Source organism: Micromys minutus, assembly GCF_963924665.1.
Source record: "Micromys minutus genome assembly, chromosome: 23".
In the NCBI taxonomy this organism is placed as follows: Eukaryota; Metazoa; Chordata; class Mammalia; order Rodentia; family Muridae; genus Micromys; species Micromys minutus.
The window spans coordinates 20,481,150-20,507,001 of NC_137958.1; the positions used below are offsets into that span (position 1 = coordinate 20,481,150).

The 25,852-nt window shown below is 36.0% G+C and overlaps 1 protein-coding gene across 1 annotated transcript in view; it reads right to left on the reverse strand.

Moving 5' to 3' along the window:
- SEMA3D (semaphorin 3D) overlaps window positions 1-25,852 on the reverse strand; it is a gene marked incomplete at both ends in the record, with an annotated part of 107,155 nt that overhangs the window by 63,130 nt on the left and 18,173 nt on the right. Inside the window, 2 exons of the mRNA XM_080936271.1 lie at window positions 2,271-2,390; window positions 10,835-10,897. Of these exons, the coding sequence (XP_080792397.1) occupies window positions 2,271-2,390; window positions 10,835-10,897 (183 nt within the window). The remainder of the gene's footprint in view (window positions 1-2,270; window positions 2,391-10,834; window positions 10,898-25,852) is intronic.

The window sequence follows — 25,852 nt, forward strand, 5'->3', positions numbered from 1 at the left end:
CAATTATTTAACTCTCTACTTTCCCCACAGGCTTGTTCCTAGTCTTACCTCAGTCAGTAGCATCTCTAAGGGGGAGGTTCTGTAGCTAAGGTCTAGTTTGCTAATTGGTTCTTGATTTGTCAAAAATAGGTCGGGATACAATTGCTGGGCAGAATGTACCATTGGGACTTCCTGGTCCCAGGAGGAAAAGGCAGATAGATGCAAAAAAGATAGAAGGGCTTTTCTGTCATTCTTTGGAAGGAGTAGAAAATATCAGTCATATTAGGTTTCAGGGAAGCTAGGGCAGTAGTCCCCAATACGGGTAGGGGCCAAGGATGTTGGTTGGGGCTAGCTGATACAAGCCACTAAGTGTAGGGCAGGAAGAGAAACGGCAGTGATTACTGAAGAGGGTATGCCTTTCCAGGCAGGAGATTCTGCACCCAACAATTGTGCCTAGCTGGAAAGTTTTAAAACAATAAAGCTGTCTGTATATTCTTTATCCTTGGATTCTATGGCCTCAGGAGTAGGCAGGTAATGGAATCCCTCCCAGAGCAAAGGTGGATAGAGAGGGAGGCCTGGTTGGGGCTGCTGGAACCAAGGGGGAACAAAGGCAAGTAGGAGAAAGAGGCCCACTATGGCTGGGACAGCCATGGTCACTGCCGTTCCCTGACCCTCTCCCAGGGTGGCTTTCTCCAGTCCATTTCATATCATTCTGTCTTCCCATTTCTTCAGCTTATCTATTCAAATATCCAATTCAAATAGCTTATCTACTTGAAATAAAAACAGTCCCTAAACTTCTAAAAAAAAACTTTTTTGGAATTAATGATACATAAAATCACTGAACCATGCATGATGAAGCAGGGTGCCTGCTCTCCAGACTAGTTCCAAGTGCCTCTCAAAAGACCTTTGCCCTCATAATTCTCTTATTACGAAAACGTGTAAATTGGACTGCCAGAGCCTTCTTGACAAGTCCCAAGCTAAGTAATTAGCTACATCTAAGTTTCCTTCTAACACGCTTGATTTTAAGAGTTAGAGAAGACTGTGTGCTTCCCTGGGCAGGTTGTGAGTTTGGCCTTTAGCCTCAGGCCTAAATACACACACGCTGTAGGGTGCTCCTGTAATTACACCCTGTGCTGTGAGCTACTGTTATATATTGCCCTCCATCAAAGCTAAGCGGGAGAACATTACACCAGCGACAAAGAATGATAGATTCCATTGCCAAATCTCCCAGTCGTTCAGAATTTAACTCTCAGGGCTGCTTTATTTCCAAGCGGTTGATTCTAGGCTGGTTAGAGAAGTTGGTTATAGAGGAAGAAAGTCTATCTGGCCTCGGTTGTTGGTTTGATCTCTGCATAAATCAGTTTAATTGACATAAAGAAACTTTGTTTTATAGGCTCAGACTTTACTCTGAAGCACACAGGCTGCAAATGTGCATGCTTTCACATAAGAAATACATGCATAAACATGAGGGTAGTGTCTACAAAGAGAAGATAAAGCACATGTCTAAAGCTCAGTTGGTCTTCCTGGCTGGCGACTCCTACTGCCGGGCTTCATTTCATAGTTGGTCTGTTTATAATAGACCACCAGAGTTCATTTTTGCTAACCTAAATATTAGGAGTTACAATGGTGCTAACTAATCTCTGTGTAATGTCCCAAAGTGGGGGCAGGGATGGATGCGTACAAAGCACAGGACAGTCTAGGACACAGAGCACTTAAGAAATTGATTTTAGTTAAAATCCTGAAATCTGAATGTTTCTCATTTACTAGAAATGCCCATTGATATCTGTAATAAATTAGTCTTTAACTAATACATCCTTTAATTCCACTCCATTAATTTAGCCCAGAAAACATAATGACTTCCATGTGAATGAACGTCTACACAGAGTCAAGAAATTATTCAAGTTCTTCTTACTTACTATCCACCATTATTAACAAATATATGAGGTCAACTTTAAATGACAAAATGAACAGTACATAATATTTAATTATAAGATCATATATGTAAACACACTTTCACTGCAGCATAATTTATATGTAAATTTATATGTGTATATAGATACAAATAAGAATGTGAAGCTATGTAGAGTCAAAAATTTATAAATTGTCCCTCATTAAAACAATTTTTGATCAAATATACTTATTAAATAGGTAAAATGTATTAGTGAATAATCTATACAATATTCAGAAACACGAATGTTTATACAGTTCTTAAGGTATGCTTTCTCTATATTCAAATGTTTATATTTTGTGGTATTGGCATTAGATAATAATATTTTATACTGTTTCATTACCTCCTTGTTGGCTCCAAGATCAATATATCCACACAGTGGATGAAATGCTCCAGTTCCACACACGTAAACATGAGTCTTATTATAGGGTTGAAGCACACGGATGAAATTTGCACATTCTGTCTATTGGGTACAAAAAAGAAAAGCATTATTATTACATGGCAAAAGATTATCCTTTATATTCCTTGTTTTGAGAATGCTTCAATTATCTGGAATAAGAAAAGTACATTAGATTTATGCAAAAAAGTTTGAACACTTGACTTAAAAAGCAGAAGAGCATGTAGAAAAACAGTGGCTTAAGAAGTGATTTGAAAATGTCTTGAAGTTATAATTTTGTAGCTAATTCATGTATTAGGACACAAAACTCTATAAGTATATTCAATGAGGATCAGAATCCCTGGGAATACATAGCCTGAGAACCACACAAGTTACATCAGAGCACAATGTCCCTCTTACTGTGATATGAACATGTATCTCAGCCTACTACAACACCTACGTCCAAGCCTCACCAATCAATCAAAACACCAGACCAACATGGCTGTCTTAATCTGCTTCTCAATAATAGACTCCCTTTTATTCTTAAGTACCAAGAAGTCTTTCAAATCTGATTAATTTTTGCACTTCTTCCATTTTTCACATGATCATATTTATGTCTGCTAAATATTGAAAACTCACATTATTTTACACGTCGTTAAGTCTAAAATTTTCTTTACATTTAACAAACTCTACAATTATTTTGTAAAATTTTATTATTATCACTACTAAATAGCAATTCTGTGTTTTGTAGAATATTTATTCATGTCATTATAGATTATACTAAGTTTATCTACTTCAAGTGAACACTTATCTCTAGAAATTTGTTGGAAGCGATTTATTTTTTTAATTTAAGAAAGATAATCTCACAGCATAGCCAAGGCCAGCAAGGATTTCAATAAGGCTACCATTAAGTTCAGAACAGCTCTCCAACCTTAGGCTTTGACGTACTGGAATTAGACAGATAAAATATCACAGCAAAATGGAAACACATCATGACCCCATATACCCAAAGAAATGTTTATGCACACTGCCACTCTAGACACTTATCTTGTGTACAAGGCAGACAAGCATCCAATTAAAACGTGGGGAACTTAAGGTGAAGTTCAATTTCACCATGCCTGCCCAGCTGTCAACTCCTCACCAGTAAAGCATGGACACTCTTGGGCAATGGGAGATCCTAATACAGATGTTCCTGGAATCCACATCTGGTATCTCATGACAGACATAGTGCCCCGAAATGAGGCACCATAAAACTTGTAGTATGAATCAGGATTCTTCCTAGGTTACAAATGATATTGACTTTGCTTAACTATTACCCTTTATCCCAGAAAAAGATACTGTACTGTTGTAAGCAAGTAATTTCATGAAGGAGAGACTCCATGAAAAACACATGGCCCCTTAGGGCTACAACAATTTCTCCATTCTTAAGCCCCTAACCCATCCCTAAATAAGAGTCACAACCAGCTTTTATTTCTAAAAGAACCCTCTGCAAGAGAGAGTGCCTTTTGTTTTGTGTATTAATGAACAGGGTCCCTACTGCTGAAGGTTAGATTCCCAGATGATTTTGCCTCTATACAACCACAGAAATCTAACCTCCTGTAACTCAGCTTCTTGTGGGCTGACATCCTCTGCTGGATTCCTTAGACACATCTTATACATATAGAAAAGCGGGTGCACATACATTCATAGAAAATAAATATCAGGAGTAGGAAGAGCAGGGGAGAGAAAACAAACTGGAGGCAAACATCTCTAAGAATCTCAAAGACCTGGGATCAGGGCATGTGGGGAGTCCCCAGGGTGTCTTACTGGGGAGTCCTAGCAATAAGAGACATGGATCCTGAACTGGCCATTTCCTGTAGCCAGGCAAGATTCCCATAGAAGCAACTCACCCATAAAATCTTCATCCAAAATGTGTCCTGCCTATAAGATGTGCAGGGAACAAAGACAAAGCAAAGATGGAGGGAACGGCTAATCAGTGACTGGCCAAAACTGAAACCCACTCAATAGGGAAGAACCAATCCTGGACACATTAATGATACTCTGTTATGCTTGCAGACAGGAGCATAATGCCATGGTCCCCTGAGAGGCTCCACTCAATAGCAAATGGAAACAGATACAGAGACCCACAACCAAACATTAGATGGATAGTCTATGGAAGAGTTGGGAGGAAGGACTGAGGGACCTGAAGAGGACAGGTACTCCACAGAAAGACCAAAAGAGTCAACTAATCAGAACCCCTGCAGGCTCTCAGGGACTGAAATACTAACCAAAGAGTGAGCATGGGGAGGACCTAGGTCCCATGCACATGTGCAGCGGGTGTGCAGTTTGGTCTTCATGAGCGTCCCCAACAACTGAAGTGGTTCCCTGCCCGTGGATACCATTCCGCTAGCTGGGCTACTTCATCCGGCCTCAGTTCGAAGTGGTGTGACTAGTCCTGTGTGGAATTCATGTGCTGGGAAGGTGGTTGAGGATTCCATGGGGGGTGGGTTGTTTCTCTCTTCTCATAAGAGAAGGAGAGCTGGAAAGTGGGGGAGAGATCTTTGTGTGGGGGGGTCTTGGTAGGAGACACCCAGACATTGGGATGTGAAATACATAAAGGATTCAGATGGCAAGTTTGAAGGTCCTTAAAGAAATTCTTGCATAAATAAATAACACGATTGATCATCCAATTATAAATTATAAAATCGGAATGATATGGGTCTGTACAATGAAGCACTGTTTAAAATGCCATATAGGGGTCCATAAAAAGTTTTAGGCACACATGTGATAATTTTAATAATTACAAAACAAAAACCCAGAATTATATCTAAGCCATTCTCCATCATTAAGATTCCTAGGAATCATTTTAATTTTACAACTGACTTTTCTGCTAGGCTGATATGAAATAGACAATAGTACGTTTGAGTCCTGAGATACCTGGTCACAAAAGTGTCATCCTTGCTCTGTGAAAGTATAGTTTGGGGAGTTGAACAGGGTGGTTCTCAGGGAAGGAAAACTGTGATTAGATTATAAAATGGTAAGAACTATAACTTCACATTTTGCACAGAGCAGACATTTGAACAACCCCGATTCAAGGCTCTTTACAATGAATGACCTCTTAGCTCATGTCTTTACAATGCTAACTCTTAGAGATTATATGCTGCTGTCCTCTTTATGCACAAAGTTTGAAAGTTTTGTTTAAATGGTATGATGAATAATTAACTTGGTTTAATTTCACTCTGTGACTTGCTAGGCTACTGAAGGTGGGTAATTCTCTGAGGCATGAAGAATGAAAACTTTGAGAAGCAACCTTTTAAACTTTCCCTGAACTGGCTGACCTGTCAGCCATTGCTCAAAATGGAATTTGTGTTAAAGACTTAGGTTGGAAAAGCATTAAGTTTCTTCAGTTTTCTTTATTCTGAGGATCTAATCCCCTTTTCACACAAACCAAACTGTTTCTACTATACAATGTGTGTGTGTGTGTGTGTGTGTGTGTGTGTGTGTGTGTGTATGTGTGCGTGTGTAATATGAACAATAAGTAAGCATCAACTCATTATTACCACTACTATTTCTTGTACCCTTTCATATTCTCTGTGTATAGTGTATGTGTGTGAGTGCTGATGGGAACATGGGCATTTTGGGACCACAGTGCATGTGCTCTGACAGAGGTCAGATTGGGAGATTCTGTTTTTTCCTCTAATCATCTGCATTTTGGGGAGTGAATTACATTCTTCCTCAGGCATTGTAGGAATCAAGTCTAACCACTAGGCAAACTCACCAAATCCAATAGAAACTTTTTATTTCTCTCAAGTAATACTATAACTTTTAACATTTTGCATTATATATATATATGAATAACAAAGAAGTTAAATGAATATATATTAAAGTCTGTTAATGAGAATTTAATTTTATTTTTTATTCATGGAGATAAGCACATAACAAACCAGATGAACTTCCAATCTTTGAGTACAAATTAAAGCAACATAACTTAATACGGAACTCAGATACCTCACAGATGCTAAGCTGAGTCATTTGGTTTGTATGAACTATGGGAAGACACTCATGGATTTCGAAGTCCTTGATGTGTTTAGCTTTCTTTTGGCAATACTGGGAATTGAACCCAAAGCCTGAAGGGTCTTGAGCCTGATAAATAAATCACTTAGCATTTCCCCAGGGCCTAGAGTTCTGCTTTTGTCCTTGAACGTATTTTACAAAATATCATGACACATGACTTTTCTTCTTTCAAACTTGAGACTGAATTTTATGTATCTCAAGCTGGCCTTGAACCTGCCATGTAGCAGAGGCTGACTTTGAATTATAGATTCTCCTACCAGAACCTCCCATGTGTGGAGATTAAAAATATAGGTCATCACACCTGCTGTTGATTTCTGTTCTTGTGATTCTTCCCAGATACCTTTCTCAGATTCAACCCTCTTTGAAGAAAACTGCTAAGGCCTTAAAATATTTAAATCTATGTTTATCTATATCATCTATAAATCTACAGATTCCTACAAAATAACTATATTAAAATCCAAATGCAGAATTTCGTTTAAAAAATCCATCAATGCAAATATATATTAAGAAAAGATCCTATTATAGTAAAAGGGGAAAAAAATAAAGAAAAGATAATGACAGGTATTCCTATTTGAATTTAAAATCAAGAAAACTATGAAATCATGTAAAAATAACCTTTGCAACACTTTTAAGCATATGTCTCATAGGCTCCTGTCAATAGCATAAACAACAGCATAAAAACTGCATGTCTATGTTTTATAAATGACCAGAAACTGCAATAATTATAAGCCATTAGAAGAAATATTCTTACAATTATGAAAAATACTAGGTACTTGTATAACTAAAGAATTTCAAGACAAAGCACACTAAGTTTTCCTTTTGTTAGCAAAAGTTAAATACCTTGATTTTACACTTCCATGCATGCACAATGGATATCACTTTATGGTGTGTCCATTAATAGCCCAGCCATGGAAAAACATATATTCTAACCATGGACTTGTGTTTAGAGTATATCATTTGCTTATTGGAGGTCAGTTTCACTACATGGACGCAGGACGTTTTAAGTCCTTAACTTGTAAAAGACTACTCAGTAGTTGATGATCTCAATATTTAGATGCAGGAGTCTCACATGCAGGATCATTTGCAGCAGGAAATACTGGTTATGTGTCAAGATTTGAACAACACTACCTTGACGAAATGATGCGTAAAGGAAGGAATGCAGAGCTGCTTTTGAAAATGGCCTCATAAAACATTTATAGCATGGGAAAGGCTTATGGCACTCTGTTAGAAGAGACTATGCAGATAGTGATTTCATCTGGAAACTTAGTAAATACGCAAAGTACAAGATCGCACATCTCACTGCTATTACTCGCCCTGCTAGTGGTTATAGGCGAAAAGCATATCTGAAAGCCGTTCCTTATTTTCTCTCATATAATTTACCAAGCTTTGACAATAACCTCACTTAGTTTTAGACTTCCTTCAAAAGTAAATATAGAAGAGCAGTGAACTGCAGGATTTCAGAGCAGAAAGATGTCTTTCCTCTCTAATATCTCTTACAGTCAATGCTGGTACCTTTGTGGCTAAACTAACAAATAGCCCAAGCTAACCTCATTTTGCTTTCTTTTGCCTACACTAAGCAGTATAAATCAAGCTTTATAGGTAAAACTAAAGCATTTCCCTAGTGCCTTTCTTTTAAATCTCTTCATTCAAAATAAAAGCAAACCACTACCATCTCCCTTTCTACCATCCTTCCCTTCTTCAGATGCATGTTCAATGTAATGGTCCCCAACTGTCCAGTTCTCCAGCTCCCATTCCCTCTCCATCACCACTAGTTAACTTTTGTGATGGTAAATAATTCACCAATTTGCAGTTATATAGTACCATTGTGTAAACGAATAGTCTTTCCAAACACTGTTAATCCTAAACATACTCTTTGGAAGTCGGTAAAAATTACTAGAAAGGAGGGGAAAAGAGGGTCATGTAGAGGCAAGAAAAAAAAAAAAAACCCAGAAATTTGTCTCAGTATCTATTGCTTAAAATCAATGTAACACTATTCAAAATGAGAATCTCTGTTATCATTATATTAGAAACAAGAATTGAAAAAATTGATTTTTGATCTACTGACTATATTTTATAGTGTTATGGCAGCACAGAGGATGTGTTCAGATTTCCAGATTCAGTTTCTGTCTTCACTAGTGGACAAGTATGTGATATTGAATGTGGATTAAATGAGATTATAACTATAAACATCAGAAGTAATTCTTTAACAAACTAAATGAAATGAAACTGGTATTTATTAACTCTAAAATAAAACACTGTTTTCAAAGGATGTGCTGAAAATAACCCTTTGTGTTTGCTTAATTCGGTATCAAATTTTATAGACTTCGGTAAAAGGAAGAAAAATGCCCTAAATCTTTAACCGAAGGTTAGCAGTAGATGTACTTAAAAGTTAAACATGATTATTAGCTCACAAATAGTGGACTTCAGGGTAGCAACTCCAGAAATTTAGTCTCCCCCTGATGTAACTGAACAAGAGGAGCAATGAAGTTACTGTGTAACTTAGTCTAGGGAAGGGAGAATGCTCTCATAGTGCATTCATTCTGTACCCCTCCTCTACCCATGGGAAAACTGACATCGGTTCATTGTAGTTCACCAAAAGCATCTTTCTTTCCTTATTCCTTATCAAACCCTCAATATACATGATTCACAAGTATAAAATTATTCACAGTTGTTTTGCTACACTCCTACTGATTGACAAACTATTTTGAAAACTGTCATATGTCATTACCAAGCTATTTAAACCCCACAAGTTCAATAAAGAGCTGTTGATTTTCTTTTTTTAATTTCATTCATGGGCATCTGCACAGTATGGAGATATTGAACAGGGCGAGGCCATTCATGTCACAAGAAGAAGAGGAATATATTTCAGAAAAGTATCATTTCCTTCTTTTTATCCTGACATAGAGGCTCAGCAAATATCTCAGGCTAGCTGTCAATTTCTAATCTCACTACTGCCCGGTTCGAGGTAATTGTAATTATTGGCAATACCAACTTAGCTACTCTTTTTATTGGATAGATAAATGAATGAATAAACAGCTGAATGAGTGAGCCAATTTGATTCTAGTTCTTAGCCTTTATGTTTCTCAACACAACTGGTATCTTGTGTTATAGGATGTACTTTAATCATCTTTCCTCCTTAGTCTAATTATGCTTTCACAGAAAGAATATTATTTATCATTATCATACACGAAAACAATGCACAGCTTAACTCTTAGCAGTATCACTGTCAGAAGATACTGCAACAGAAGCCAGGAGACGTTCACATTTTGTCACAAGATTGGGATTTCTGATCATCTTGAGTGAAGTTCAGGAATTTGCTCACAAATAATGTTTATCCCCATCAGTACAGGGCAGGAAGTCAGTGCAGAGCACAGGATACCTGGCCTGATGGGAGTATGGATGAGGAGAGGAGGCAGTGAAAGGCATTCAGTCCTGCTACAGACAAAACGGCAGAGCAGTTGGGAAGCCTTCGGTACTGCCTAACTACTGCAAGAGTCATCCAGACAGGACTCAGCAAACTCCAACAGTTCAGTCTCCCTGAAGGAGGGCCTGCAGTGACTTATGTGGCAGTTTAAAGCTGAGTTTTCCATTTTATTTATTTCATTTTCTGAGAAAGCAGAGCATGGTCTACCTCAGGCTGGCCTTGAACGTGTGGCAATCCTTCTTTCTGAAACTTCCTAGTTATTGTTTTATTGTAGTGAAAACCACCATACTCTCAGAAATTTCTATGAAGACCATGTGTGTACATCTGATTAGTAATTCTGTGCAATTACTAAAGTTTGGAGTGGTTGCTTATGATTCGTAAGCCAGAATCCTGAATGTTTCATCTCCAGACTATTCCAGCCATTTCTGTGGCACCACTGAAAAGAAGTCACATGCATGCTGTAAATCCAACCTCAGCTCAGGTGAAAGGAAATAAAAGCTGCAAATCTATTATGAGTGATAATTTACATTTATTTTACAAATTATAAATAAATGTGCACAATAGCAGTTACACCTTCAGAGAAATGCAATTTTTTCCTGGTGGTTTATATTCAAATATTTTGATTTGCTTCTAATCTACTTTTCTGAAGAAAACAATATTTAGAATTAATATGTTAGAGTAAGTTGTTTCTCCATTTTTGGACTGTTGTGGGTATTAGTGTTGCTTCTTGTAAGATGGAGATATTTTATACCATATAAGTCTTTCTTTGTTTTGCTCTTTCTGAATTTTTGCAACAGGGTTTAGCATAGTGCAGATCACCCTCAAACTCACTACATTGCAGAGGCTACCTTGAGCACCTGAATTTCCTCTCTCTACTTTCAAATTTTGTGTTACATGTTCCCACTACCATTCCATTTATTGGAATGATGTCTACAGAGCATAGTTTCATAGAAGAAGTAACATAGTAATGCTATTAATTCAAGGAAATGAATATAAAAATTTACTAAACCATTACTGTGTGATTTGAGGGGTAATTTTAAGCTTTGATACTTACATTGGCATCCTTCCCAGCTAATTTACATAGTTCCACTCGTTCCTTTACAGCAGGCCAATAAATCTGTAAAACATACAGAGATAAATAAGAACAGGCAGAGTTAAAGCATCTAATTCTGATCAGAAGAGAATGAATGGTACAGAAGCGTAGACATCGACCATGGCATGGGAATCCAGACATAAATATTGTCCAAAACCTGTCTGAAAACTTTCTAAGTGAAAACGATGAAGGGGCAGCTATTTTTAATAAGTTTCTTGACTTTAACATATATAACAAATGAGTTCTCTTGAGAGGGCCACCTTCTCTTACTGTGATGTCAACAGAACTTCGGGTTAACATTTTTTCTATTCATGAGGAGTTTCTGGGTTTCTCCATGTGCTGGTGCACAATAGACATGTATGGTGAGGTAGCAGACAAGGACTCTGTCACTTTCGGAGCGTGTGATGTCTAAGCCAAGTCCTAAGTCACCATGGTGACTCACCATGTTTGCCATACACAAAGCTCAGACACATATGGCAAATAGCTAAATATTTTCGAAGCATACTTTACTTAAAAACCACAAAATCTCAAAAAAAAAAAAACATAGCCATTCTTCCTTTCTTCATTTTTCTATCAGAAAGCTCCATCACATAGCCATCAGATAAAAGTGAACAGCACAAAAGGAACTCATGATAATCTGAACCAAATCTGATGTCACCGAAATCTGAGAATCTTAACCATGAAGCAACAGAGGCACTCTCTCTGTCTGCTGTTTGGGCAGAGGGCTGAGGGAATGGGCACTCTCTGTCTGCTGGCACTAAGTTATGTTTCACTAAATATGTTATGTTTTTATTTTCTGTTTATCTGTGATTCTGTTTTTCTGTGTGTTTGTTTTTCATCTTAAAAAACTGAGTCTTTTTATTCTGTCAGGACAGGTTTGGAAGGCAGGATTCAGAGAGTTATGTATTGTAATAGTTAATCCATCATAATTTATAGGAACATATAATATAGTAAAAAGAAGGGTAAATATGTAAGTTTTATATTACATGAGTTGCAAAGAGAACAAAGTTTATTATGGAATTCTACTTTTCCTTATCCAACCAGAAGATGGAATGACTGAGTGTGTAAAGCTTGAATTAAAGGACATCTTCAACGTGAATTAAAAACATTGCTTTATCTAAAACCAAAATACTATTTAAAGAATGACAACATGCCAAAACAACATGCCTAGTTTCTGTGTGCTATTCATGAAGGTTTAAATGCTACTGTGGAATATTTGCTGTTTGGTCGGTACACTGGATGCATATACAAGAAGGCCTTGTCCAAGTCAGTCAAAGTACTGGAGTAAAGTGATCATGTTTACTCACTGGGACAGGTCTACAAACATAATACTCCATTTCCATGAAAGATAAAAGGTGAGAAAAAAACGTATTCAGGAAGAAGCCACTAAACCATGGGAGAATTAAGGAGTTCTGGTGATCTGTCTTTCTTAATTTCTTCTTAGAGTGATTGTTTCAGATAGGTGCTCCTGATGGTCTTCTATCTAATTCACTGACTTTGTCTTACACAATTTAATAGTTTCAATTTGTTAGGGAGTTAAAAAAATAAAAAGCAATTATATTATTTTGCTTCTGCAATAAACATAAATCTCTGAAATGTATTTTGATATTCTTATTACACATTTTTGGTTTGAACATATAATTATAAAATCGAGTTGTTTCATCTTAGTTGGTGATGCAATAAAGCTAATTACGACTTTAAGGAATTGTTTTTTGACCTGCAGGTATATGTCATGTAAGTACTGGTAATTTGTAGAATCACAGAAACCATTTTTATATAAATCCTTTAATCACTGCTAAAGTAACAGTGTTTCAGCACAAGTTCTTTCCTTCATCCACCTTCCCCAACATTGTTTAGGATCTGATGAAAATAGAAGATGTCCTGGATTTCTCTGTATAGTGGCACAAAGATTCTAAGATAATGCTACAAAGAAGACATTTTTTTTAAAGAAATAGTCTATTCTTTAAGCCAGACACTGTCTCACCTCGGGATCCATCCCATATGCAGAAACCAAACTCAGTCACTATTGCTGATGCCAAGAAGTGCTTGCTGACAGGAATCAGATATGGAAGTCTCCTCAGAGGCTATGCCAGAGCCTTACTGATACAGATGAGGATGCTTGCGTTTAACCATCTGACTGAGCATGGGGACCCAAATGGAGGAGCTATAGAAAAAAACTGAAGGAGCTGAAAGTGTTTGCAACCCCATGGGAAGAAAACAATATCAACCAACCAGAATCCCCAGAGCTCCCAGGGACTAAACCACCAATTGATGAGCACACATAGAAGTTATCCATAGCTAAGCTGCATATGCAGCAGAGGATGACATTGTCTGGCATCAATAGGAAGAGAAGCCTTTGGTCCTGTGAAGGCTCATTCCAGTACAGGGCAATGCCAGGGTGATGAGGTGGGAGTGGGTTGTTGGGAGTGTGAGCATTTCATAGTAGCATGGGGAGGGGGAGGGGCTTAAAGATAATATTTGAAATATAAATACTTTAAATACCCAATGAAAAGATTTAAAATTAATAAGGATCTGTTGAAATTATATATTGGCTTATTCTAGCAAAATGATATCAGTAACTTTGGTTTCACAAATGGGATTACTTTAACAAAAAGTACTTCACAGACAAGTAACAAATAAATGTGTGAGAAATGTGACTGGCTTTTGGACTCTAAATATTCTGACAAGAAAAAACTGCATCGTGGCAATATTTCAGAGATGAATCTTTTCTACTCATTTTGTAGCTATTAGAATCAAATGTTTATGTTTTTAAAATTCTCTAATTCAAATTGACATCTAATAAAGGGGCATCTGTGACTCACTCCTGACTCCCACATGCTGGGGTTTTCAGCTTCCTGTCACCACACCTGCTTTGTGTGAGTGGTAACTAGTAAATAATTTGAAGGACAGAAATAATCTTAGTACAATCTATATAAAAACCAAATAACACAACAGTACTTACATTTATACTCTAATAGTGCACACTGTACATGCATATTTATAGAGTAATTGCAAAATTTGCTTAATAATTCTGTATCTCAGTAATTATTTGAAGTGATATTTAATGCATAAATGTATGCACATAAACTAGGAATCTAATATCCATACTTTTTAATTTAAGTGTGTGTGTGTGTGTGTGTGTGTGTGTGTGTGTGTGTGTATAAATGTCATGAAACCATGGGGTCTGTCTCCAGTCCTGCTAGAAAACTCTTATAGTGATTCATATATGTATCTGATCTTTTCTATATAGGCAACAGGACAAAACTACATAGAGAATTTGAGCCCAAAACCAGAGAGAGAAAGAGGAGGGGTGGGAGGGAGAGAGGGAGGAAGGAAGGGAGGCAGGTAGAGAGGGAGGGAGGGAGAGAATAATATACATTTCATACAGTAAGAATCTTACCTAAAATAAATACTTCAGTGAACATATAAGTAATTTCTATATTTTAATAGAGTTGTGTTTAAGGATATAGTAGCATATTATCTATAAATCTCAGTTTTCTCATCATTAAGTGTTGAGGTTTTGTTATTTTTTTGCTATGCTAATTGCAGGCCTCAGGTTCTAGTTGCCATAGAGACAAGAGAGTCTGCAGGTAGACCCAAATGTCAATATGTGACCTTGACATCATGTTTTACTTCTGATTGGTGAATAAAATTGCAGACAGTCAATAGCTGGGCAGAGGAGACAAAGGCAGTTTTAGGGTTCCTGCACTTTGGGGTGGGAGGAAAACCAAGAGCAGGAGAAGAAGGTGAAGAAAAAAGGAAAGATTCCATGGCTTAGGAGTCAAGAGAACATGGCTTGAGTGCTTTCTAATTGGTATTAGGCGAAGAGAATGGGGGGAATCTAGAAGGATTGGAGGAAAGAGAAACTGGCTGAAGTGTTAAAAGAAAAGAATTCTTACTAATTATAAACATGGACAACATTTGCATGTTCTGTAATCTTCCCTTTCTGTCTTCAGTATCTCCAAGTTTTTCACAATGAATTCTTTCAGTTGCTTGGTTAATGTTACTCGAAGATATTTCATATTTTTGAGGATATTGTAGAAGTGTTGCTTCCTTGATTCTTTTTCATCTGTCATTTGTAAGAAGGAAAGCTACTGGGTATGTGAGTTAATTTTGTATCCAGGCACATTAATGAAAGTGTCTATTAGCTGTAGAAGTTTCCCAGTGAAATACTTTGGGTTATGTATGCATATTATCAATCAACTACAAATAAATATACTTCAAATTTTCTCTAAAATAAAGATCAAAACAAATTTAAAATGATAGTTTTAGTTTTGACTTTTTGAGCATTTTTCTTCACTTCATAGAAATTTAATCAAGAAACTTACAAATGAAATATTGTGCGGTCCCTCTAGTTATTGCTTCATTCATAAATTAGGAGCTTCGTTAGTAATCTTTATTTACGACTCATATAATTCATTTATACTTGTCATTTATTAAGGTGAAAATGTCACTCAATGTGTTTTTAAGTAGTTTATGTTAGAAAAATTATAGAAACATTGAAGGAATGATAAGTCCTTATGACAACATCCTAAGGAAATCCTAATTATATCTGCTTCTTGTTTCATCTTGAAAAGGCAATTTAATTGAGTCAAGTTAGCAAGCACAACGTTTGTCAATGCCCTTTGGCCTACTTCAGGGATGCCAAAAGACTGAATAGGAAGCTTCAATGTGTTCATAAAACCTAATTAGAGACAAAATCCAGAACCTCACAGACAGCGGATATTTCTATCAAAGGTCAGGAGGCAATGTTTTTTCATCAACTATTTTCTTCTATAATAATACACAGTGGGAGCCTGAACTATGTAGTCTCTCTCGGGTGCCAACGGCATCTGGAAGAGTAGAAGAATACAGTAGTAGATCATCAGAAGTATACATGGCAAGAAGGAGAGAGGAACACTAAGCAAAGCAAAATAAATTCTAAATGTACTAATGGTTGGATAATGTTTCATTTTTGGCTCAGTTACTCTTATCCACGCTTTCCCAAAAAGCTCTAAGGAATCCCGTTTGTATCTTTCATTTTCTTTCTTTTAATTTCTAAACTTTTTATATTCTTCATTCAAAAACGTTGAAATTAAGATTCTTATTTATTAATTTTTAATAATCTTTATTTTAAAAAGCCTTTCAAATAAATTAAAATCATCATACATACAAGTTACCTTTCAGATAAATTAAAACCATCATACATACAAGTTAACCAGATTCCACTTTCTTTCAACTCAAGGAACTGCTAAGCAATTAGAACAGCCTTTAAGAATGTCCTTTTCCCAGTGTAGGGGAGCGCCAAGGTGCTGATGTGGGAGATGGAGCACTTGCATGGAGGCAATGTGAGGGGGAGGGGGGATGGGATTGGTAAAAAGAGTGATAACATCTGAAATGTAAATACAGAGACTATCAAATAAAAGAAGGAGAAAACAATGGAAGCTGTTTAGCTTCACGTTAAATCTTACACTTGAAGTATTAAATATATTTAAGTACTTGTCTGCCACTAAAATAAAAATATCAATGATTTTGGAGTAGGTAATGTCATGAGTAAATGTGCATTTTTGACATGATTAGTGATATGTCAAAAGCTGTAATGTCTCAACTCATGAAATGGCAGGGCTTTTCTCCAGTCAGGATCCTAATGTGAACACTGTATGCAGAACATATCATCCACAACATATCATCCTATAAGACAGCAGCCTGAGACTTCTCCACCTACAGAAACTACCACTGAGATTAGGTACTCTGCCATTGCTCAGCTATATAATAAATGCACCAATTTTCCAGGCTACTGTTGCATCTCTTTCAGAACATATAGCCCACCCAAACCCCAGCTTGCCTTTAGGCATGTTAATAGATTCTTTAGTTCCCATCACCCCAGTAAGTTTAATCCAAATGCTTTGAGTATATTACCTGCATTTTATCCGTGATCATCTCTTTATACTAAGCCTCTCTTTTTTCATTTTTTGAGTCATACTCTGATACTCCTTTACCTTCTGTGACTTACTGAAGTTTTGTGACTGTTGATGATGAGTGCAATGGGCATGGCTTTTCCCTACTCTGCTTGTGACCTGCTATGTACACATAACTCAGCAGTCCAAAAAAAATGATTTTTTTTTTTCAAGATCCCTTTAGAATTGGAAGCTCGGGCGTTCTGGCCAAAGTTTTGGCAGGAGCCTGAGTATTCTGTCTCTAGTCTGACAGTTCATTACAGTGACCAGATGGGACCTGCATATCTTCATTGAGCTGAGGAGCCAGTACATCCATGAACAGGGCAATTGTTTTACAGCTCTGATAACAGGACATCATTTGCACAGTAGGCAACGGAAGAAGATTAAACAGCATGAAACTAAGTAGGGTGTCTCATATAAAAATTTCACTTATCATGGTATCAGCTTGGTTTCAAGGATTTAAATTCTCTTGATTTCATGTATTAATTTGTTTTTAAAATAAATGCATCTTTCTTTCATCAGTAAAAAGCTTCGGTGGAGAAAATATTTACTCCAATTCTTTTCTCTATGAAGGAGAGCTTCAGAGAATGAAGCATTGTATGCACTTTTGCCTGGCCACCGAGTTAATAGGATTTCAGTCAGTGGCCATTATTTATAAAGGGATTTCTGATTGCACTCAGCATAAAACAAATGGGGCAGGGGCCTCACATATAGAAATTAGTTGTAAACTTCCCACTGAAAGGGAAGTAGAGAAGGTCTTTTCATGTTAGCAAAGAAGCTTAAACACTTAAGCAAAAGTATGGGATTGACAGCTGCAGACTCAGCTATTTCATAGATGCTAAAATAGATGAGGGCATAATTTGATGAGCTTCAAAATCATCATGTATGCTTGTAATTACTTGGATTTGGTAGTAATGACAAGAAAAAAAGCTTCATAGTTATTGTGATATAAAAGTAAATTTCCTCACATTGATAACTTAGAATCATTTTATAGTCTAATTAACACTTTAGATTTTCTGAGTGCTTTGAGGAGGAAGAAGGGAAACAGGAGGAAGAGGTGAAGAAGAAGATAAAGTTGTTTGTTGGCACATTAAAATTGTATCACTAAGAATGTTGGGAAGTTGAGTCAGGAGCAGGATTCTGGGTGAACCAGGTCAGCTTCAACTAAATAGTGACACACACACACACACACACACACACACACACACACACCCTCTCTCTCTCTCCTCTTTCTCCTTCTTTTCTTCTCATTCGTTTTGTTAAGCAAATATTTTATACTTTATCTTAGCTAAAAGTACCAAGGGACAATTCGCTTTGGATTACTACTGCATCCATTCACTTTAATGTAATGTATTGAACACATTACATATGCTTAATTTTAAAATCTCAGTTTCAAGAGAGAAGACATAAATGAACTGGATAAAGGGATCAAAATGATTAGGTATTGTTTTAAAATAAAAGCAACCTCTTATTTAATTCTAGAGATTGTTTATAATGGTTCAATGAATGTAATATATTGTTTTTTAGAGAAAATTCTCAATTATACTTTTGTTGTAATCCAACAAAAATAATATTGAAAAAAATCTAAGAAACAAGATACAAAAAATGTGTTTGGTGGATTTTATTAATATCTCAGGGGTAATAACAAGGCTAATGGTATTTTCTTACATATGAAATTCCAATGGGTACACTTTATGAATGAGATTAAGTAACTCTTCCATGACAATATTAAAGTTAAAGCAGCATTTTTAAAAATTTTATTTCCTGGGGTGGATTGTATAATTTGATGATCAAAGGAAAATTTCAACTGAAGCAAAATATCAAGTGAAATGTATCTCAAAGATGTAAAAATCTACAAATTTGATAAGGAAGGTTCATTTAGATTATTATTCCTTCTATGTCCAACAATAACAGATATAGAAATTGGAGATCTGTTTTTGTTGTTTCCCCTTGAGAAATGTGTTTTTGTCAGAGCAAGCCCACTTTTGGTGCTACAATGACCCCTTGAGAACTTGTTAGGGTAATGGCCTTGGGGATCATCCAAAAGTTCTTGTTTTCCAGTTTTCCTGTGAGTTAGTCTCAAAATCAAGGGAGGACAATAAGTAACAGTGAAGTCAGTGAACATGCTTGATGGCTAAACTGCTGTTAGTCTACACATCCAGAATATGCTTAGACAGGTGCTGATTGTATGGAATCAAGCAGTGCCATCCTAAAAGGCTTCCCATGAACTAGACAAATGCCATGATCTAAAGAGTAATGTGGCATGTAGCTTACAGAAATTCCTTTCTAGTACTATCTCACTTTTTTTCCTTTCTCTCTCTCTTTCAAATAACCAAAGCATGCTTTCCCCCAAACTCTGGACTTTATCACTAATTCTCGGCAAGGGCTTTCCCTAGTCAAATTCCCGTTCAACTATCGATCAGTCTCTGCTCCTGAACATGTTGTCCTTCTTGGACCCTAACTGAAAAGTCCTTAATTTTAACTTCTTTCTCCTTGTTTTTTCTCTCCTCCTGGAAGCTGCTGAGATGTCCCATTTGACTGCCCTGTTGTTTTTGCTTAAAGTCAACTAAAAGTGGCCTCCAGCTTAGAAAAATAAGGGAAAGTGATATTCCTTCTTAAAGTAATGTTGTATGCCCTTTACATGATATGGGAGATGAGGCTTCTCTTTCCTCTGTTGGATGCACACTGTAAGTTTAGACTAGATCTATGGTTCAGCTGGTAAAAGTAAATAATTCTTCTTTAGAGAAACTCATTTGAGTTTCCAGTACCATGTCCAGCGATCTACAACTGTCCCCAACTCCAATTCCAGAGGACCTGTTCCTTCGGACCTATTCAGCACCTAGACTCACAAGCACATGCTCCCAAAGTCACACAGAGACAGACAGACACACAGACACACTTTAAGATAAAAAATAAAGTCTGTACATAGAACTGTCATTGTGGTGATCTTAGGTCTAATTCAAGAAAATCAACTGAAGACTCTGAAAGTGAAAGTCTTGCTGTACTAAAATCTATCTCATAGTGAAACTACATACTTCAGTGGAACAAGACCCTCACCCTCATGCAGACAACTATAAAGAAAATAACTTCATGCAGAGGAAATGCCCAACTCTCATAATCTAAACAAGGGTGCCTAAGAAGGTAAGTCAGCTTAAATTTCTGTCAAGGCCAAAGGACAGGAAGTGACATCTAGAATAGTGCCAGTAAAATAGACACTCCTTGACACTTACCTACATCTATATTAAGACTCATTCTACCCATGCAGGTTTGAACTGCTTCCAAAATAAGTAGCATCTTCAGATGGAGAGAAAAAAAATCTCCAAAGTTTATTATGGAAGTCTGATCAAGCTACATGACTAAACAGAATATTTTAGGTATTTCAGTTTACTGTCAGCCATGATGACACAAAAACAAAGAGGTGAAAATGAAGCCAAAGAATTCGATTTGTCTATTAAACCTGAAGTTTACACATGGAGTTCCAGCTTCTGTATGAATCATTGCCAGTACATGTTAAAATTGACTGAGAAAGACAGGGCTCATTTGCAAAGTTACAGATAATACATTTTAGAATCATTTGTTTAGGCACCACAGTTCCTGAAGGTCTATTTAAAAGTGTCAATGCTGAACATGTTCTCACCATATCCTTTACAACTGCCTGTGTATGGTTGACCAGCTGTCCCAAATACACCCAAAGTTCTTCTATGTACTACTTTTTGACTGCACAGGTGAGGTAGGCTTGATGTCTCAGAAGGGAAATCTCTTACATTACTACAATATAAAGTGTCTATTAATGAAAGAGACAAGATCTTTTGATGTTTCACTCATGAAAAAATGTTTTTCCTCAGAATAATCATTGATCAGGTGGTACCACCATTTCTTTGGCCTCCAGACTCTGGAATCTAGTGTTAAGTCATTGTTTTACCTGGATAAACATATGAGTATATTTTGTAACTTTTTTCTTTTTATTTTTTTTCTGTATTTAGTTTTACACTATACTTCAGATCCATACAAAACATCCACAGTCTATGTCCTCAAACCAAAGGCACTACTGAACATTGTAGAACTTGATTAGGATTACACAGTGAGGTCAAAGTCAGCTTAAACTGCATAATAAGACCTTAGTTCACAAATTCAAGGTTGGGGAACATAGCTTAATGGTAGAGAGCTTGATGCTCTCTTCCTCACTGTCTGTCTCCTTTATAACCTCAGAGTAAGCAGTATCTTCCAACAGGTGCTTGGGCACAGGAGCCTGCACTGCCAGAGGCCCTACCACAGCTGTGGAATAAAAGTCCAAAACTGTGGGGTGTTTTTGTACAACCAATACAAGAGGGGGCTGGAGAGATAGCTCAGTGGTGAAGAGCACTATCTGGTTCTCCTGAGGTCCTGAGTTCAAATCCCAGCAACCACCTGGTGGTTCATAACCATCTATATTGAGATCTGATGCCCTCTTCTGGCATGGAGGTGTACATGCAGGAAGAACACTCCTAAGCCAAACAAACAAACAAACAAACAAACAAATAAAGAGCAAGACTAGGCTGCCTCACCCAGCACACACAAACATATTTATCATTCTTTGACTCTTACTTGAATGCTTCTTGATTAAAAACAATACATAAATTGATTATTCACTTTGAAAACTAAAAAAAAAAAAAAAAAAAAAAAAAAATCCCAGAAGTTAACAACTTTTATGACAGGGGAAAAAAACAATTTGAAATCACTCCCACATTTAAGGAATATATACTTGGATGAGAGTGTCTTAATTTTAAAGAATAAGGTAAGACATCTGACATTCCTATAAACACTCGGAATACTGTAGTCAGTGGAAAGAACAAGCTAGAGCTAAGGTTTGCATGGAGAACAAACTGTCACAAGACAATGCGATTGGATGAATGGAGTCAGAAATTATATGTGGAGAACTAAGGTGTGGAGCCACTACAGGAAGGTTCACTAAAGGCAAACTACTGCAAGTAGCATATTCATTTTGCAAAGTATTAGCAGACCAGTTAAAGGAAATGGCAGTAGGGAGTAAAGAAGGGATAGGGAGATAATGGGTAAAAGAGAGACTGAAATGTAGGGGGAAAAAGTGACAGAGGAGGCAGAGCAAGTGAAGTAACAGGAAGAACTTAAATTCTGTGAGAAGCGTTAGACACAGGTAAAAATGAGCTAGCAGCCTTTTTATTAAAAACCTGAGTTTTCAAGCTTGTGGACAAGGAATGGATAGAGGTTTATATGCAGTGGGGAGACTTTTTATTATTTTATTTTAATTTTTAATTCTGAAGGCCACTGAGAATGGTTTGATTTGAGGAAAATAAAAACCTTGGTCGATTGTTATTTTGTATCACTACAGTTGGTGGGATATATTGAAGGTTTTGCCACAGACAGCTGGGCCTGCCTGCTGAGGTTCTAGCTAGAACTGAATTGTGTGTATGAACAACAATGATTACTTTTCATTAGGCACAGCCTTGTGAGTATATGACTTTGATATGCACATTGTAAGCTAAATTTCCCTTACTCCAATTGAGTACTATGCACAGAATTTTTAAAATTTTCCTGGGGAAACTACTAACAACCAGACACCCATAATTCACTTGTGTGTTCTAGACTGCTTCAATTGTAAAAGTGCAAAGGACACCCTTTAGACCTCAGAGTCCCAACATGTGTGGTTTCCTTCATAGAGTGGTCTGGATCATTGCCGAAGGGCACTGAGCCAATGAAAACCTGAAGGTCTAAACACTGGTAAAGTACTATATCTCAACACTTACTGGCTACTGTGAAGTACCTTTTAGCACTGAAGTGATTTATATAAATTGAAATGGTGTATACCTACATAAACACAAATTGTTTCTATTCAATGTATGACTTTCTTATGAGCTACATATTTTAAAGGGTTACAAAAAATTTCAGTTATGTGGAAAACCTCTAATTACATAAATTATTCAAATAATCATTTAGTGCAAGAATGTCATAAGCGAAATAGATATTTTATAAACATTTACTTTACTAAATATTAGCACAGTTTGAGCATGGAATATCGCCAAAGAAAGTTCTGCTTAAAATAGTCACAAAAGGATGCTGTGCTATCAGAACTTATTTTAAGCAATGATCTAATACACTCAGTCCAGATAAATGAACCTTTTCTTCCAAACCCTGAAGGCAAAGAAGAGAGCAAGACCAGATTCCCTTAAAAGCATGAATTACTTATTGTTCTTACACTAAAACAAGACATATTTGGAAAAATGCATTGTAAGCCAGATAGTTTAAAAGCAAGACTGAAATATTTTCTTTAGCCTCATTTGTAGAAAGTGCCATCTTCTGCTAAGTTATTTACTGATAATAATATCAACTCAGATTTCCTGAAGCATACAAGGCTTCTACTCTTGTGAAGAGAAGTGAAAAATCACAGATGAGGGGGCCTCAAAAATTAAGATTAGGTCACATACTTTACATTTTCAATTTTTGTATCCAATTAGACGTATATCTATAGGCATTACTGTAGAAAACAATATTTGATAAACCCTAAGAAAACATTAATGAATAAATCCTATCATTTAAATATCAAAAATACGAAACACTTTTATTTTTAACACTCGTAGTTAACTTGTAGAATATGATAGATAATGTATTTTGGATAATGCATTTTTGATGACTTTTAAAGACTTAATTTAAAGTTAATTTTAATAGACATGCAAACAATGACAATTGTATAAACTGCGAAGGCATTATTTCATGTTTGACCCATGTACAAACTAAGTGATTTAAATCTGATTTAAACTTCTGAGTCTATTCATATATCATTTCTCCATGATAGCAGTTTTACACGTCTGACTTTGAAATCACCATCCTCCTGCCTTGGGCTGTTTTATATTAACATTAAAGATTTGTATCACCATAACTGCATGTTCAGCTCTTGGGCAGATAAACTTTGTAACTGTCACATCCAATCACACTAGCCCACAATAGCCCACATCTGTCCTTCTATCACCTCTTGACAGATGACTTAGTTCCCGAAAGTCATTTTTTTTTCTTCTTCTTCTTTTTTTCCTAGTCCCCCAGCTGATGATAACTACAAGATTACTCGATTATCACAAATTTCTAAATTCTACTTTTGAGTAAGATCATATGTTAATTGTATCTCAATGTCTGGATTATTTAATTTATCAGAAAAATCTCCAATTCTATGTTCTTGAAAGTGATTAGGTTCTGTTCTTTTAATAGATGAAAAGTTTCTGTTGAGTATATATATTACATCTTCCTCATTCATTTAATAGTTTTTGAACTTCTATTGCTTTCTTGTCTTCCACTCTTCCTCCCTCCCTACATCCTTCCATTCCTTCCTTCCTTCATCTTTTCCTTCCTTCCTTCCTTCCTTCCTTCCTTCCTTCATTTTTTCCTTCCTTCCTTCCTTCCTTACTTGCTTCCTTCCTTTTTCCAGTTAATGTAAACAGTTCTGTAAAAAACATGGAAAGGCTGATATTACTTTGACAGATGGATTTGTTTTGGATAACTACTGGATTGCATGTTAGAACTATTTTTAAAAGAGATTTATTTATTTCTATTTTATGTGTGTTGACATCTTGCCTACCTGCATTTCTGTGCTCACCTGTTCCAATAGAGAGGACAAGAAGGTAACTGATCCTCTGGAACTGGAGTTAAAGATGTTAGCCACACTGTGGGTGCTGAGAACGGAACTGTATTCTCTAAACTACACTCTGCTTTTAACCATGAGCACTCTCTCAAACCATGGAAATTCTTTTAATTTTTGAAGAAACATCATACTGCTTATAATAGTAACTGTCAAAATTTATTTTCTCATCAATATTTTCAAGGTTTCTCTTTTATTCACATCATTATCTGTTCTTTATAAGAGTCTTTCTTATTGGAGTGTTTTACATTTCCCTGAAAAATGATTTTGAGAAGTTTTAATACCAGTTGGTCATGTTTTTATTTGTTTTATATATACATTTTCTTTCTCTGTGATTATGGAGGATTGAATATACTTGTTAAGCACTTTGATGCTTAGCTATATAACCTACATTTCGCTCACTTTTAATTGCATTTATTTACAGCTATTAAGTTATGAATTGCTTATGTTTTTGGAATATTGAGACCAAACATTCTTTTTATAGTTTGCATATATTTCTTATTTGTATGTTTTCTCCTCTTTGGTTATTGTTTATATTGTTGTTCAGAAACTTAATTTGATATAATTTTATTTGTATAAACTTTCTTTTTCAAGTTTTTGTTTAAAAGATATAAAGTACTTACCTTTTAAAATATTCTGAGAATTTTTTTCCAGTGGCTTCTGTTTAATGTCTCATAATTAACTCTTTGATCATTCTCATTTGACCTTTATAACTAGAGAGAGATTTGTGCCTCCAGTCTTCTGAATGTGCACAGTCAATTTCCCAGTATTTTTAATAAAAGAGTTTTTATTTTAAATTTAGTTTTTTCACACATTTGTTGAAAATCAGTTTAATGTGCTTCCATGAGTTATCTGAAGTCTCTTTTTTTTTTCTTTCTCATTGGTCTATTTGTAGATGACAAAGCAATGCTATTTTGTTATCTCTAGCTTCTCAGAAAATTTGGAACTCTGGTAGTGTAATATATTCAGGTTAATTTTTAGTAAAGAATAATTATTGATAATATTTTAATTTCTTATAATTTGTTGAGAATTCCATTAGCCTACCATCATGCTTGATAGTTGTAAGAAAAGCGATATGTTCATATGGTTGATGGGCAAAATGTTCTATGGATGTTTGCTTGGTTGAGGACTTTAGTTAACTTAAGATAACTTAAATTTCTACTCATTTTTCTATCCGATCTGCGTGTTGCTAAAATGGAACATTTAAGACCTCAACCATCAGTGAGTGGGATTCTACCTCTTCCAATGGCCTACTAATATTTGCTTTATGCATTTGAATGCTTTAAAATTAAATGTACGCATAACTGTAAGTCCATTTTTTCATGTTGCCTTGAACTCACTGTTATCATTTTTTTGTCTAGTTTACTACTTTTTACTACTTTTCATTTAAAGTTTATTTTA